At 49.7% G+C, this 12,435-nt stretch overlaps 1 protein-coding gene and 1 pseudogene across 2 annotated transcripts in view; both read right to left on the bottom strand.

The window, feature by feature from the left end:
- The window catches only part of LOC311216156 (olfactory receptor 14C36-like), a 249,838-nt pseudogene that overhangs the window by 118,773 nt on the left and 118,630 nt on the right, over positions 1 to 12,435 (bottom strand). The window lies entirely within an intron of this gene.
- LOC311216602 (olfactory receptor 14C36-like) lies at positions 4,577 to 5,569 on the bottom strand (the record flags this gene model as incomplete). Its single annotated transcript, XM_084298135.1, has 1 exon — positions 4,577 to 5,569. One exon carries the CDS (start codon positions 5,567 to 5,569, stop codon positions 4,577 to 4,579), a length of 993 nt encoding a protein of 330 aa, XP_084154261.1.

A 12,435-nucleotide genomic window follows, 5' to 3' on the forward strand; every position in this document is an offset into this window, starting at 1 on the left:
AGCAGAAGGCACCTGCTTGGCATGCTGACTGGGGGAGCCCCTCTGCCTCCAGAGCCAGGAGGACCCAGACAGAAAGAGGTCAGAGGTTGGACTCGATGATCTAGAGGTCTCTTCCAACCTAGAAATTGTGTGTGTGTGTGTGTGTCTGTGTGTGAAGGCCCCCATATGGGTTGTCCTGTCCCTTCTGCTTGAGTCCATGGCTAGGCAGCAGCAGGCACAAGGCTTGGCTGTGTCTAGCCAAGAAGCTGCAAGGCCAGCAACTGGCCCCTGGCTTGGAAGCTGCTGCTGAGGTGACTTGTGTCTGGTTGGCTGAGAGGCCACAAGGAGCCTGCTGGGTTGGGATGCCTACTTCAGGAGTGGTTTCCAACATGATGGAGTTTTCTTTGGTCGTAGAAAAGAGCAGGAGAGAAAAAAATGCAACAAAGTGCTGTGGAAGGTTGGCACTGGCCACAAGAAGGAAGAAATGTGTCTCTCAAAGGGTCGTGCTGTCTTGCCAGAGGTCACCCTCTGATCAGACCCTTGCTTTGTTTTTCAAAGAAAAGCTGGTGAGGGCTGACGAGAAATGGGTGAAAGCAAACTGTGAGAGCAAGTTGGTGAACTGAGATGGGTGTCTGCAGACTTCAAGGAAATAGGTCAGACTGTGGCCCAGCATAGGAAAGCCTGCAGAGGAGAAGGCAGAGCGTGCTAGTAGAAATGGCAGGCCCAACAGCCTTGAAATTTCTGTCCCCTCGGCTAGAGCTTATGAGGAGATACATGTATGCTATATTTATTGTGATGAGGCCTCATTGATTCCTTGCAACCCCGTGCAGCACCACGGAGGTGTCACACCAGTGTTGTTCTCATGGCATCACACTGCCCACCACAGCCCACAGACCCCAGGAACAGCCTTGAGCTGGACTTGGGGGTGCAGGATCTCCTTTCCCAGTTCCAGGGGTCAGGCCTTGGCTCTTCTGCTTCACTAAAACCAACCAAGACTTTTCTCAGCACAGTGCTTTGCCTGTCTGTAACCATGGCCTCCAATTATCTGCCCTAACAAGGCCCTGGAGAGGCTTTGTTAGTAACAGCTCTCAGTGGTGCTCATTAATACTCCAAGTCACTTCAGCTTTTCCTTCTGACTTGAGCAAGTAAAGTGGTTACATCACTCTCCTCTCAGTACCTGAGCTTCATAGACTGAGCACCAAAATACACCATGGAACTTATTAAAATGCAGAAACTGCTAACATCTCTTCCACAGTTTTCTTCAAGCCTTCATGCCTTGTGCAGCTAATTGCAGAGCCCGCAAGATGTAGTTAAGGAAGATTTCAAAAAACACCTAGTGAAAATGTCTTTTGTTTTTAAAGGCTGAATGTTGTTTCATTTCAGTTTTGAGCATCATTCTCCTATTGCTATTGATCCAGGGGGATTTCTTTGGAGACCTTTATCAGGAGGAAAAGCAGAATCTGGAGGTCTGACACCTCTGCTGCCAGCAGTGGTCTTTGTCCCCATAACTGCAGCCCAACCCAGCACGTGAAACCCTTTCTCACACAAGTCAGGGGTTCCTTGGGAAAAAAAATAAAAAAATAAAAATAAAATAAAATAAAATAAAATAAAATAAAATAAAATAAAATAAAATAAAATAAAATAAAATAAAATAAAATATCAAAACGACCATTGGAACCTGAGAAATTCAGCCTGAATCTTACTAGAAAACTGGACATCCATGGTCTCTCTTGGGTTTTCTGTGGAAAACTCAGAATGAAAACTAAAGAAAATATTCCTTCAAGTGGCTGTAGTTGTACATATGATCTTGGGGAAATTGTCCCCTTCCAGCCACGGAAAATTAAACTGAGTAATGTGAAAAGAGCTGCCCAGTCAATAGAGTAGCTATTGACTGGGCAGCTCTTTTCACAAGGCAGATATCCCAAAACCCCACTGGTGGTGCCCTCTTGGAACTTTGCAGTACCCTCTCCCGAAGCAGTCTATTCTGAGGATACACAAGAGGATGTCTCTGGGCCAGTCCCATTGGGGTGCTTGTGCCATTCCTGCCCAGTTAGACTCACTTCAGCCTCCAGTACAGTTAACTGCTGGGATTCCCCTGTCACTTGAAAAATATAGGTGGGTTCTACCTCTTTCTAGCTTGATGGCATTAGGGCACTCAGTGTACCTGTGTCCAGTAGAGCCTGATACATTGGTGGGACTGATATGCCAGGCCATCTAATATACCCAGTCCAGTAAACCCGACTGTCCTTTTCCTCCCTGCTTCCCCCTGTCTGGAAGCAAGACCCCTCTAGTCCTGCTCATAGTATTCATTACGGTGTCTGGTAGATGGCCCACTGGAAAGCATGTCCCACCATGGCAGAGGAGAGGGTACTGACAGCCGAGGGACATATTTGGGTGGGGAAGACGGGGCCCAGCAGAGACAAGGAGTCAAGGCAGTTGGGTGGGGGAGGCCAGCAGAAGCAGCCCAAGGTGTGGTGCTGCTTGTGAGGACACGTTTGTGGCAGCAGCTGGAGTGGGCAGCAGCTGTGCACAGGCGAGGGGAGGCCAGGAAGCGCATGCCAAGAGCGCTCCTGCCAGCGGAGCCAAGGCCGGGGCCAAGCCCATGGGCAGAGGCAGGCCCAGGGCAGGGGGCTGCAAGGGCCATGCTGAGCTCCCTGCCCCTGCAGCACCGCCCTGGCCCTCGACCTCCTCTCCCCTGCCCCTGCAGCTCTGGGCTCCCTTCATGCAGCCCTGGCTCTGCAGCACCAAGCCCTGCTGGGAGCCCTCCCCTGCATGCTGCCACCGCTCCCTGACGCTGCTGTTGCCCTCTGCCAGGCACTGCCCAGCCCAGCTCAGCTCCTGCCCACCTCTCCCCACCTCCCTGCCACAGCTCCACATTCCTCTCCAGCATGCCATTTGCCATCAGACTAAGCACCATGGGGACAGTCCCAGGCCAGTCAAGGCCAGTTATTGTTTGCTGAGCCATGGCCAGCCAAGAAGGGAGCTCCCAGTACAGCACTACACTGAGCACTCTTAGATTCTGATCCATAGTGAAGCCCAGTAAAGTAGGGTTCCCGTTCATGCAGCAGTTCCTTGGGTATATTCCTAGCACCAGCTTTGGAAGAGCTGTGCAATGAAAGAGATGCCACTGTACAGACAACAAGATTGTCAGCAAGATACACGAGATCTCAAGACTTAGTTGAATGTGAAAGCACAAGAGAACAATGAGGAAGCCAAAGGGAGCAGCAGTGACAAGGCCACGTCTTGCTGCTGGCCATGGCCATGGCTCCAGGGAAGCAGCAGCCCCAACCCGAAGGCAGCAGAGAGGCAGAGCCCAGTGGGCGGTGAGCCTCTTGGCCCTGAGCCTCTCCTGCGTGCTGGGGCTGCTCCCCCCAGAATCAGAGGAGATGGGAAGAGAGGGATACTGAGTCCAATGAATTTATGCTGTCTTCTTTATTGTCTATACTTACAGAGGAAATCTAGTTCAATAGGTTGATTAGAAGACGTAGTTAAAGTAAATAAATTACTTAAAAAATTAAGCCAATATCAAAAGTTATGAAAATAATCAAAATGAAAAATGAAATGAAAATCTCTCATGTCAGCTTCTCAAATAGAATGGTAGCATTTAGAGGATTATTATTAGTAGTACAATATGATAATAATACTAAGTACAAAAAACGATATGATACAAATCACAATAATGTTAACAACACTGATGCTTAAGAAGCACGTATAGAAACAGTTTCCTCACTGGAACCTTGAGCTCCTGGTTCCTCATGCTGTACATGAGGGGGTTCACTGCTGGAGGTACTACTGAGTACAAAAGTGACACCACCAAGTCCAGAGATGGGGAAGAGATGGAAGCGGGCTTCAGGTAGGCAAACGTGGAAGTGCTGAGAAAGAGGAAGACCATGGCCAGGTGAGGGAGGCACGTGGAAAAGGCTTTGTGCCGGCCTTGTTCAGAGGGTATCCTCAGCATTGCCCTGAAGATTTGCACATAGGCTATAGGACAGCACAATGAAAACAAAAGAACCGAAGGCTAAAGAAATACTAAAACACAAGTGCCCCAACAAGTGCTCCCCCAGCTCCTGAGGGGATCGGAAGAGATGGCAGCTCAGACCAATGAATTTCTTCTGGATTCTTTATTGTTTATCTACACAGGAAGCCTGGTTCTGTAGGTAAATCTTTAAGAAGCAGGAGGCTAAGATTAATATTATTTATATCTGAAACAATAGCTAGTGAAAATAACAACACAGACAAATAAAAAGAAAAAAAAAGTATCTTAAAGATTTCTGAAAAAATAGGTGTTTCTGATTATAAGCTTATTGTTATAGTCAAAGAACCAGAAGCATATGTATTCAAGCAGTGTCCTCACTGCATCCCGTAGTTCCAAGTTCCTCATGTGTGTTCACTGCTGGAGGCACTGGTGATGGGAAGAGATTGCAGTAGAGACTAATGAAATTGTCCCAGTTTCTTCATTTAAACAAGAATATTGATTGTAAAGGTATTTGAAATTATCAGCGTCATAATAATAATAATAAAATAATAATTAGGAGGCTTAGAATAACATTAAATCAATGCCACAAGTTAAAGGAAATAATAATAAAGAAAATTACTTTCAAGAATTTGCACTAAGAGTGTTTGTTTGCAGAAATTCTATTAGTATTTTATGCACATTATTAATGCTGAAGAAAGAGGTATAAAATAGTTTCCTCACTGCATGTTTGAGCTCCTGGTTCCTCATGCTGTAAATGAGGGGATTCACTGCTGGAGGCAACACTGAGTACAAAACAGCCACCACCAGGTCCAGGGATGGGGAAGAGATGGAGGGGGGCCTCAGGTAGGCAAACATGGCAGTGCTAAGAAACAGGGAGACCACGGCCAGGTGAGGGAGGCATGTGGAAAAGGCTTTGTGCCGGCCCTGAGAAGAGGGCATCCTCAGCACTGCCCTGAAGATCTGCATGTAGGAGAAAACAATGAAAACAAAACAACCAAATGCTAAAGAAATACTAAACACAAGTGCCCAAACTTCCCTGAGGTAGGCATCTGAGCAGGAGAGCTTGAGGATGTGGGGGATTTCACAGAAGAACTGGTCCACAACAATGCCTTGGCAGAAGGGCAGGGAAAATGTGTTGGCCGTGTGCAGGGCAGCATTGAGAAAGCCACTGCCCCAGGCAGCTGCTGCCATCTGGGCACAAGCTCTGCTGTCCAGGAGGCTCCCGTAGTGCAGGGGCTTGCAGATGGCAACGTAGCGATCATAGGCCATGACAGTGAGGAGATAGTACTCTGAACCAAACAAGAAGAATAAAAATAAGACCTGAGCAGCACATCCTTGATAGGAGATGGCCCTGGTGTCCCAGAGGGCATTGGCCATGGCTTTGGGCAGAGTGGTGGAGATGCAGCCCAGGTCCAGGAGGGCGAGGTTGAGGAGGAAGAAGTACATGGGGCTGTGGAGGCGGTGGTGGCAGGCTACGGCGCTGAGGATGAGGCCGTTGCCCAGGAGGGCAGCCAGGTAGATGCCCAGGAAGAGCGTGAAGTGCAGGAGCTGCAGCTCGCGCGTGTCTGCGAATGCCAGCAGGAGGAACTCACTCACAGAGCTGATATTGGGCATTTGCTGACATTGAACACAGTTGTCTGTTGAAGAGAAGGCAGAACAATGTTAGTTCACATGTCTCTGAGGGAGACTTATTACAAGTCTTAGAGCGCCCGCCAGCCTGAGCATCTCTCTTTGCAGAAGAACCTTTCTGCAGCTCTCTTACTTGAGGTAAAGCTGGTGCTGGCTGAGAGTGGCACTGGGAGCAGGGGCTGCTGTGGGTTGCAGAGGAGTCCTTCCTGCTGTACATCAGGAAGGAATCAGGAACATGGGGGAAGCTTAAGTTCAGTTCTCTGGTCAGATTAATGATCTTTTCAGTGTTATTTCAAACAACTCATCTGAATGCAGAGTTACACAGGCCACTGCCCACATGTCGTGTTCTAATATACCCTGTGTTTCCTGTCTTTGAGCCGCAGAACCATCCAGCTCTGGAGTTTCCCTGATAAGAAACTGGAGACAACTGAGAGCAGAGAAGCCCCAGTCCAAGTGCAGCTGGACAGAAACCTCACCTGAGGTGAAGTTCTCACACAGACAAAGCTTCGGAGCATCTCTTTGAGCTCTACCTTCTCTTCTACCCCTGCCTGCCCCACAGCCCATGGGCTGCAGGGGGAGAGGAGGCCAGGGAGGGGCTGCTCCAGGGGAAGGCGTCTGCACTGCAGGGCATGGCCGCAAGGTGCCCGAATCCCCCCTGCCACAGCGTTTCTGCCAACAGCTCCTTCTGGCCGCCTGCCCCTCTGTGCTTCCTGCAGCTGTCCCTGCCGGGAGCTGCTGCTCTGCGCCCACCTCTTCTTTCCCCCTGCCCGTGCTCACAGACCCCATCCCACACGGCTGTGCTCAGCGCTGCCCTGCAGCACCCTGCCACCAACAGGGCCCTGCCAAGGGGCACCTCCATGGCTGCAAGAGCTACGGGGCAGCTGACAGAGAGCCTGGCATGGCCAGCCAGGGCAGGGTGTTCTGGGCTGACTGGGGGCACCTGCCTTAGGGCACTCCAAGGGGCTTCTGCCAGACTTTCTCCCCTCACACTGCAACCCAGCAGGACTCTCAAAGCCTACTGCATTGCCCACTGCCCTCCCAGAAACAAGACCCAGCAGGAGACCCTTCCAGGACCTGCAGCTGCATGGCCCTGCAGCCAGACCCTTACCTTGTCAAGGGCTGTGCAGGTTTCTCCTGCAGGCAGCTCTCAGCATCCTCCCACTGCCAAGTGCCTCCAAGCCCTCTCTCCTTCTCTGCTCTCCCCATGCCAGCTGCAGTCAGAGCCCCCAGCCCTGCTGCGTTGTGCAGAGGAGCTGCTCCTGGGCACAGCTGTCTCTGTGCTTCGTGGGACTTTCTGAAATGTGTTTTCTTTGTCCCACGAGCCCGGCCCAGCTCAGCAGCACAGCACCAGACCAAGGCACTGCAATCACCCTTCTGGGGGCTTTGCTGATGAGCCCAAGAAACTCAGGCACTCACAGACAATTGAAGACATCTCTCCAGAAGTCCAAGTCAGAGGCAAGTTTCCTGCAGTGTCCCCCTGAGGGCCAGCACTGACACAGCCTCCCTTGGAGCTCGTTAGAGCAGAACACTGGAGGCAGTGAGGACAAGGAGACAAAGGCAATGTGAAGGTGACACTGATGTGCAGGAAAACTGGATGTGTGTCACCAACCACAAGGGCCAGGCCTTGACTCCCTACTCAAGGAAGAGAGATCCTTTCCTTTACAGGTTGCTCCGGGCTCTTTGTGGAGCAGTAGGAGATGGGGATGTGCATGGCCAAGTGCAGGAGAATGGTACGACCCCTGCCTGGTTCATGGTGGGGGTGAGGAGGCAATGAGGCCCTGGTGCATTAAGAATAAGCTGTCTCCTCATAGGCCTCAGTGACAGTGACAAGAGCCATCACCATGGACACAAAGACCTCAATCCTGTTGGGACTTTGAGTCTTGCCATTCTCATTGCTCCTCGCCACATGAGGATGTCCCAGTGACTCCCAGACCTGCACCTCTTTACTGGCTAGTTGTTGGCACTTGTTTGTGTGGTGTCTCAGGGGATCTGAGCTGAGTCTGATAACTCAGATCTTCTTGGTGGCCACGTTCCTCGTAAGGCAGCTCTGTAGGAAGCTGGTCTGGTTCCTCGTGAGCAGGCACCACTGCTCGTATGGTATCCCTCGTGGTGCCCAAGCCCTCCTCCACCTCGCCACTGCACACTCAGCAGGGTCCCAGTCTGCCCTAATGCATGAGGTTACTCTTCCTCTGGTGCAGGACAGGGTCCTTCTCCTTGTAAACATCAAGAAGTTACTTTAGGCAAAATCCTGCAGTTTCTCAACATTCCCCCACACTGATGCTCCTTTCTGTCAGCCGTTCATATCTGCAGGCAGATGCTTCAACCTTTGTGTGACTGTGCTATCTCTGACAAGATAGTAGCATTACGAGCATTATGAACGTTTGGATAATACAGGAGTAACCAGCTGAATGGAACTGTAACACAGAGTCACAGAAAAACAGTGGGTGGAAGGCTGCCAGATTCTACTTTTTCTGTTCTTCATTCTCATGCATGCTGTCAGTTTGTCTGGAGCTGTGTCCTGAATGTTATGGGGCTGTGCAGGTCAAAGTCGAAAGGCCAAAGCCCAGCTGGAGCTCCATCTGTCTATTACTGTCAAAGACAATAAAGACTGCTTATAGAAATACTTTAAATAAAAGAGAATTAAGCAGAATCATCATCCTTCATTGGACATGGGGGAAATCTGGTGAAGATCTAGAGATAAGGTAAAGGCTGTGGTACTTAATATCTTCTTTACCCCTGACTCTAACAGGCAGACCAGTTGTTCCCCTGGATATTTCTTCCTCCTCATGGCCAGTGCCAAAGTTCCAGGGCACGCTTCGTGAGTGTTTCTCCTCTTCTTCTCTTTCCTAATGCCACAGAAAGCTCCATCAGGGTGGAAACCCTTCCTTAAGTAGGCATCCCAACCCAGCAGGCTCCTTGAGGCCTCTCAGCCAACCAGACACACCTCAGTGACATCTTCCAAGCCAGGGGCCTGCTGCTGGCCTTGCAGCTTCTTGGCTAGACACAGCCAAGCCTTGTGCCTCCTGCTGCCCACTCATGGACTCAAGCAGAAGGGACAGGACAACTCATCTTGGGGCCTTCTTTCTGCCTGGGTCGTCCTGGGTCTGGAGGCAGAGGGGATCCCCCAGTCAGCATGCCAAGCAGGTGCCTTCTGCTGGCCTAGCAGGGCCACTGCCAGCTGTCAGCCCAAAAGTGCAGCTCCCAGGTCTATGTCAAGGCTGACCTGCCACCTCCAGGCACAAGTGACCTCACAGTCCCTTTCTGTGACACGTTCCTGCTGCTGCCCTATCACGTGCAGAGACAGAAGTGACCTCACAGTCACTGTCATGGACACATTCCTCCTGCTGGGGCAGAAGATCCTGAGGCAGAGCTTGCATCTCCCTAGTCCCTTAGGGACTCGGGCTCACTTTTCTGTGTTAGAGAGTAAACAGAGTTTTATTGGGAATGTTTGGTGTTCTTCTGTCGTTAGGGTATGGATAAGTTCTGTGGTTTAGGGTTTTATTTAGGTCTGCCAAGAAATCTAAGGATCAGTAGAGCATTTTAATACTAGTGTCCACGGAAGGCATTTGGGTGAGTAAGAGAATAAAGGAAAGAGAATGGGGCTACGGGCTTAATTTTGCTTGAAGGGATCCTTTGAATTCAAGCATTAGAGTAGGGGATTCCTGTCAGAGTGTTGGAGTAGCATTTAGGTTTCAGGATTAAAATTACTGCCTAAATAAGGTAAAGGGTCATACATGATTCATTCAAGTCATTGTTACTACAGCGTCAACATTACATGCACCTTCTTATCTCTATGAAATCATTAATTTCTGCTGGCCATGCTCATTTTCTCACCCCAAATTCTCACATTTCTCTTGTCCATGCTTCTCCTAACCTCCCCGTATCTTAGTGGGGTCAGCTTCCTGATGACATTCATGATCACAGAGTATCTTTTTCACTTCTGTTGGCTCCTCCATTCCTGAGAAGGAAGTAGCATTGTAGTCAGGAAAGAAAGGACACAAAGGTCTTTAGGAGCATCCTGCACAATGTGCCCATCAGCTCTGCACCTCCACAAAACTGTGCTTCCTACCTACAAGTTTTGTTTCCCAAATGGCTTCTGTGGATCAAGAGTTACTTTTCCTAGGCCCTCTCACATGTTTCAGTTTTGGGTGTGCAGGGATGGGAAAAGGAAAGCCAAGGCATGAATGGAACCCAGCTTGGAAAGGGGTTCAAGGAATAATAGGAAGAGATTCTACAGGTATATTGCTCAGAAAAGAAAGGCCAAGAAGAGTGTACCCCCTCTGATGGATGACAAGGGTTAACTGGTAATGACAGACATGGAGAAGCCTGAAGGACTCAACAACTTCTTTTCTTCAATCTTCCCTGCCAGTCAGGCTTCCCAAGTCTTTCATTCCCTGAACCCATAGATAGAGGCTGGGGGGTGCAAATTCCCACCTGTTTTAAGTGAAGAGAAGGTTTGATGCCACCTGAAGAAGCTCAAGAAGTACAAGTCTATGGGACTTGATGACTTGCATTCCAGGGAGTGGAATACTTTTGCTGAGGCTGTGGATGTTCCATCCTTGGGGGTGTTCAAGGCCACGTTAGATGAGGCCCTGAGGAACCTGATCTAGGGGGTGGTGTCCCTGCCTCTGGCATTGGGGTTGGAACTAGATGATTGTCGAGGTGCTTTCCAACTCAACTGCTGTATGATTCTCTGATTCTGTGATTGTGCTTCAGAGGCAAAGTAATAATAACAGTAATAACAGTAATAACAATAACTATAATAATAATTATTATGTATAATTATTATAAGCATGGTATTGAATTTCAGAATACTCAGTGATCCTTTGTGATATGGTTTAGTGGAGGACTTGTTAGTGGTAGGTCAGAGGTTGGACTAGGTGATCTTGGAAGTCTCTTCCAGCCTAGATGATTCTGGGATTCTGTGATCCAGTTCATCCATGAGACAAAACCCTGCAAGCAGCACGAAGGACACTGAAATGTGGCCTAACATGAAGGAGGCTCCAGAACGCTGGTGTAGAAACAGCATTTTTGTGCCATGACCAATGTGGTATATGCTGCAGGAAAAGGCCTACATCTGAAGTAAAAGGCCTAGGCCAGCAGCAGTGTGGCACAGGCTTGAGATTTGGGTGTATGTGAAACTTGTGGAACCACAGGATCCAAGCCCTCTCTCCTTCTCTCCTCTCCCCATGCCAGCTGCAGTCAGAGCCCCCAGCCCTGCTGTGCTGTGCAGAGGAGCTGCTCCTGGGCACAGCTGTCTCTCTGCACCACGGCCCTCTTGCCAGCAGCTCTCTCTGTCCCACGAGCCCGGCCCAGCTCAGCAGCACAGCACCAGCCCAAGGCACCGCAATCACCCCTCTGGGGGCTTTGCTGATGAGCCCACAAACCTCAGGCACTCAGAGACAATTGAAGACATCTCTCCAGAAGTCCAAGTCAGAGGCAAGTTTCCTGCAGTGTCCTCCTGAGGGCCAGCACTGACACAGCCTCCCTTGCAGCTCATTAGAGCAGAACCCTGGAGGCAGTGAGGACAAGGAGACAAAGGCAATGTGAAGGTGACACTAATGTGTGGACAAACCAGATGTTTGTCACCAATCACAAGGGCCTGGCCTTGACTCCCAACTCAAGGAAGGGAGATCTTTCCATTTACAGGTTGCTCAGGGCTCTTTGTGGGGCCGTAGGAGATGGGGATGTGCATGGCCAAGTGCAGGAGAATGGTACGACCCCTGCCTGCTTCATGGTGTGGGCGAGGAGGCAATGAGGCCCTGGTGCATTAAGAATAAGCTGTGTCCTCATAGGCCTCAGTGACAGTGACAACAGCCATAGCCATGGACACAAAGACCTCAGTCCTGTTGGGACTTTGAGTCTTGCCATTCTCATTGCTCCTCTCCACATGAGGATGTCCTAGTGACTCCCAGACCTGCACCTCTTTACAGGCTAGTTGTTTTCACTGTTTGTGTGGTGTCTCAGGGGATCTGAGCTGAGTCTGGTAATTCAGATCTTCTTGGTGGCCATGCTCCTCGTAAGGCAGCTCTGTAGGAAGCTGGCCTGGTTCCTCGTGAGGAGGCACCACTGCTCGTATGGCATCCTTCGTGGTGCCCAAGCCCTCTCCTCCTGGGCACTGCTCACTCAGCAGGGTCCCAGTCTGCCCTAATGCATGGGGTTCCTCTTCCTCTGGTGCAGGACTGGGTCCTTCTCCTTGTAAACATCAAGAAGTTACTTTAGGCAAAATCCTGCAGTTTCTCAACATTCCCCCACACTGATGCTCCTTTCTGTCAGCCGTTCATGTCTGCAGGCAGATGCTTCAACCTTTGTGTGACTGTGCTATCTCTGACAAGATAGTTGCATTACGAGCTGCAGGAACGTTTGGATAATACAGGAGTAACCAGTTGAATGGAACTGTATCACAGAGTCAAAGAAAATCAGTCGGTGGAAGGCTGCCAGATTCTACTTTTTCTGTTCTTCATTCTCATGCATGCTGTCGGTTTGTCTGGAGCTGGGTCCTGAATATTATGGGGCTGTGCAGGTCAAAGTTAGAAGGGCCAAAACCCATCTGGAGCTCAATCCAGCTATGACTGTCAAAGACAACAAACACTGCTTATATAAATACTTTAAATAAAGGAGGATTAAGGAGACTCATCATCCTTTATTAGATGTGGTGGAAATCTGGTGATGATCTAGTTAAGGTAAAGGCTGAGGTCCTTAATGACTTCTTTGCCCCAGTCTGTAGCAGGAAGACCAGTTGTTCCTCTGGACATTTCTTCCTCCTCATGGCCAGTGCAACATTTCTAAGGTGCACTTTGTAGCTTTCTTTTCTTTCCTGCTCTTTCCTACTACAAAAGAAAGCTCCGTCA

Source organism: Netta rufina (assembly GCF_964035555.1).
Source record: "Netta rufina genome assembly, chromosome: 18".
Taxonomy (NCBI): Eukaryota; Metazoa; Chordata; class Aves; order Anseriformes; family Anatidae; genus Netta; species Netta rufina.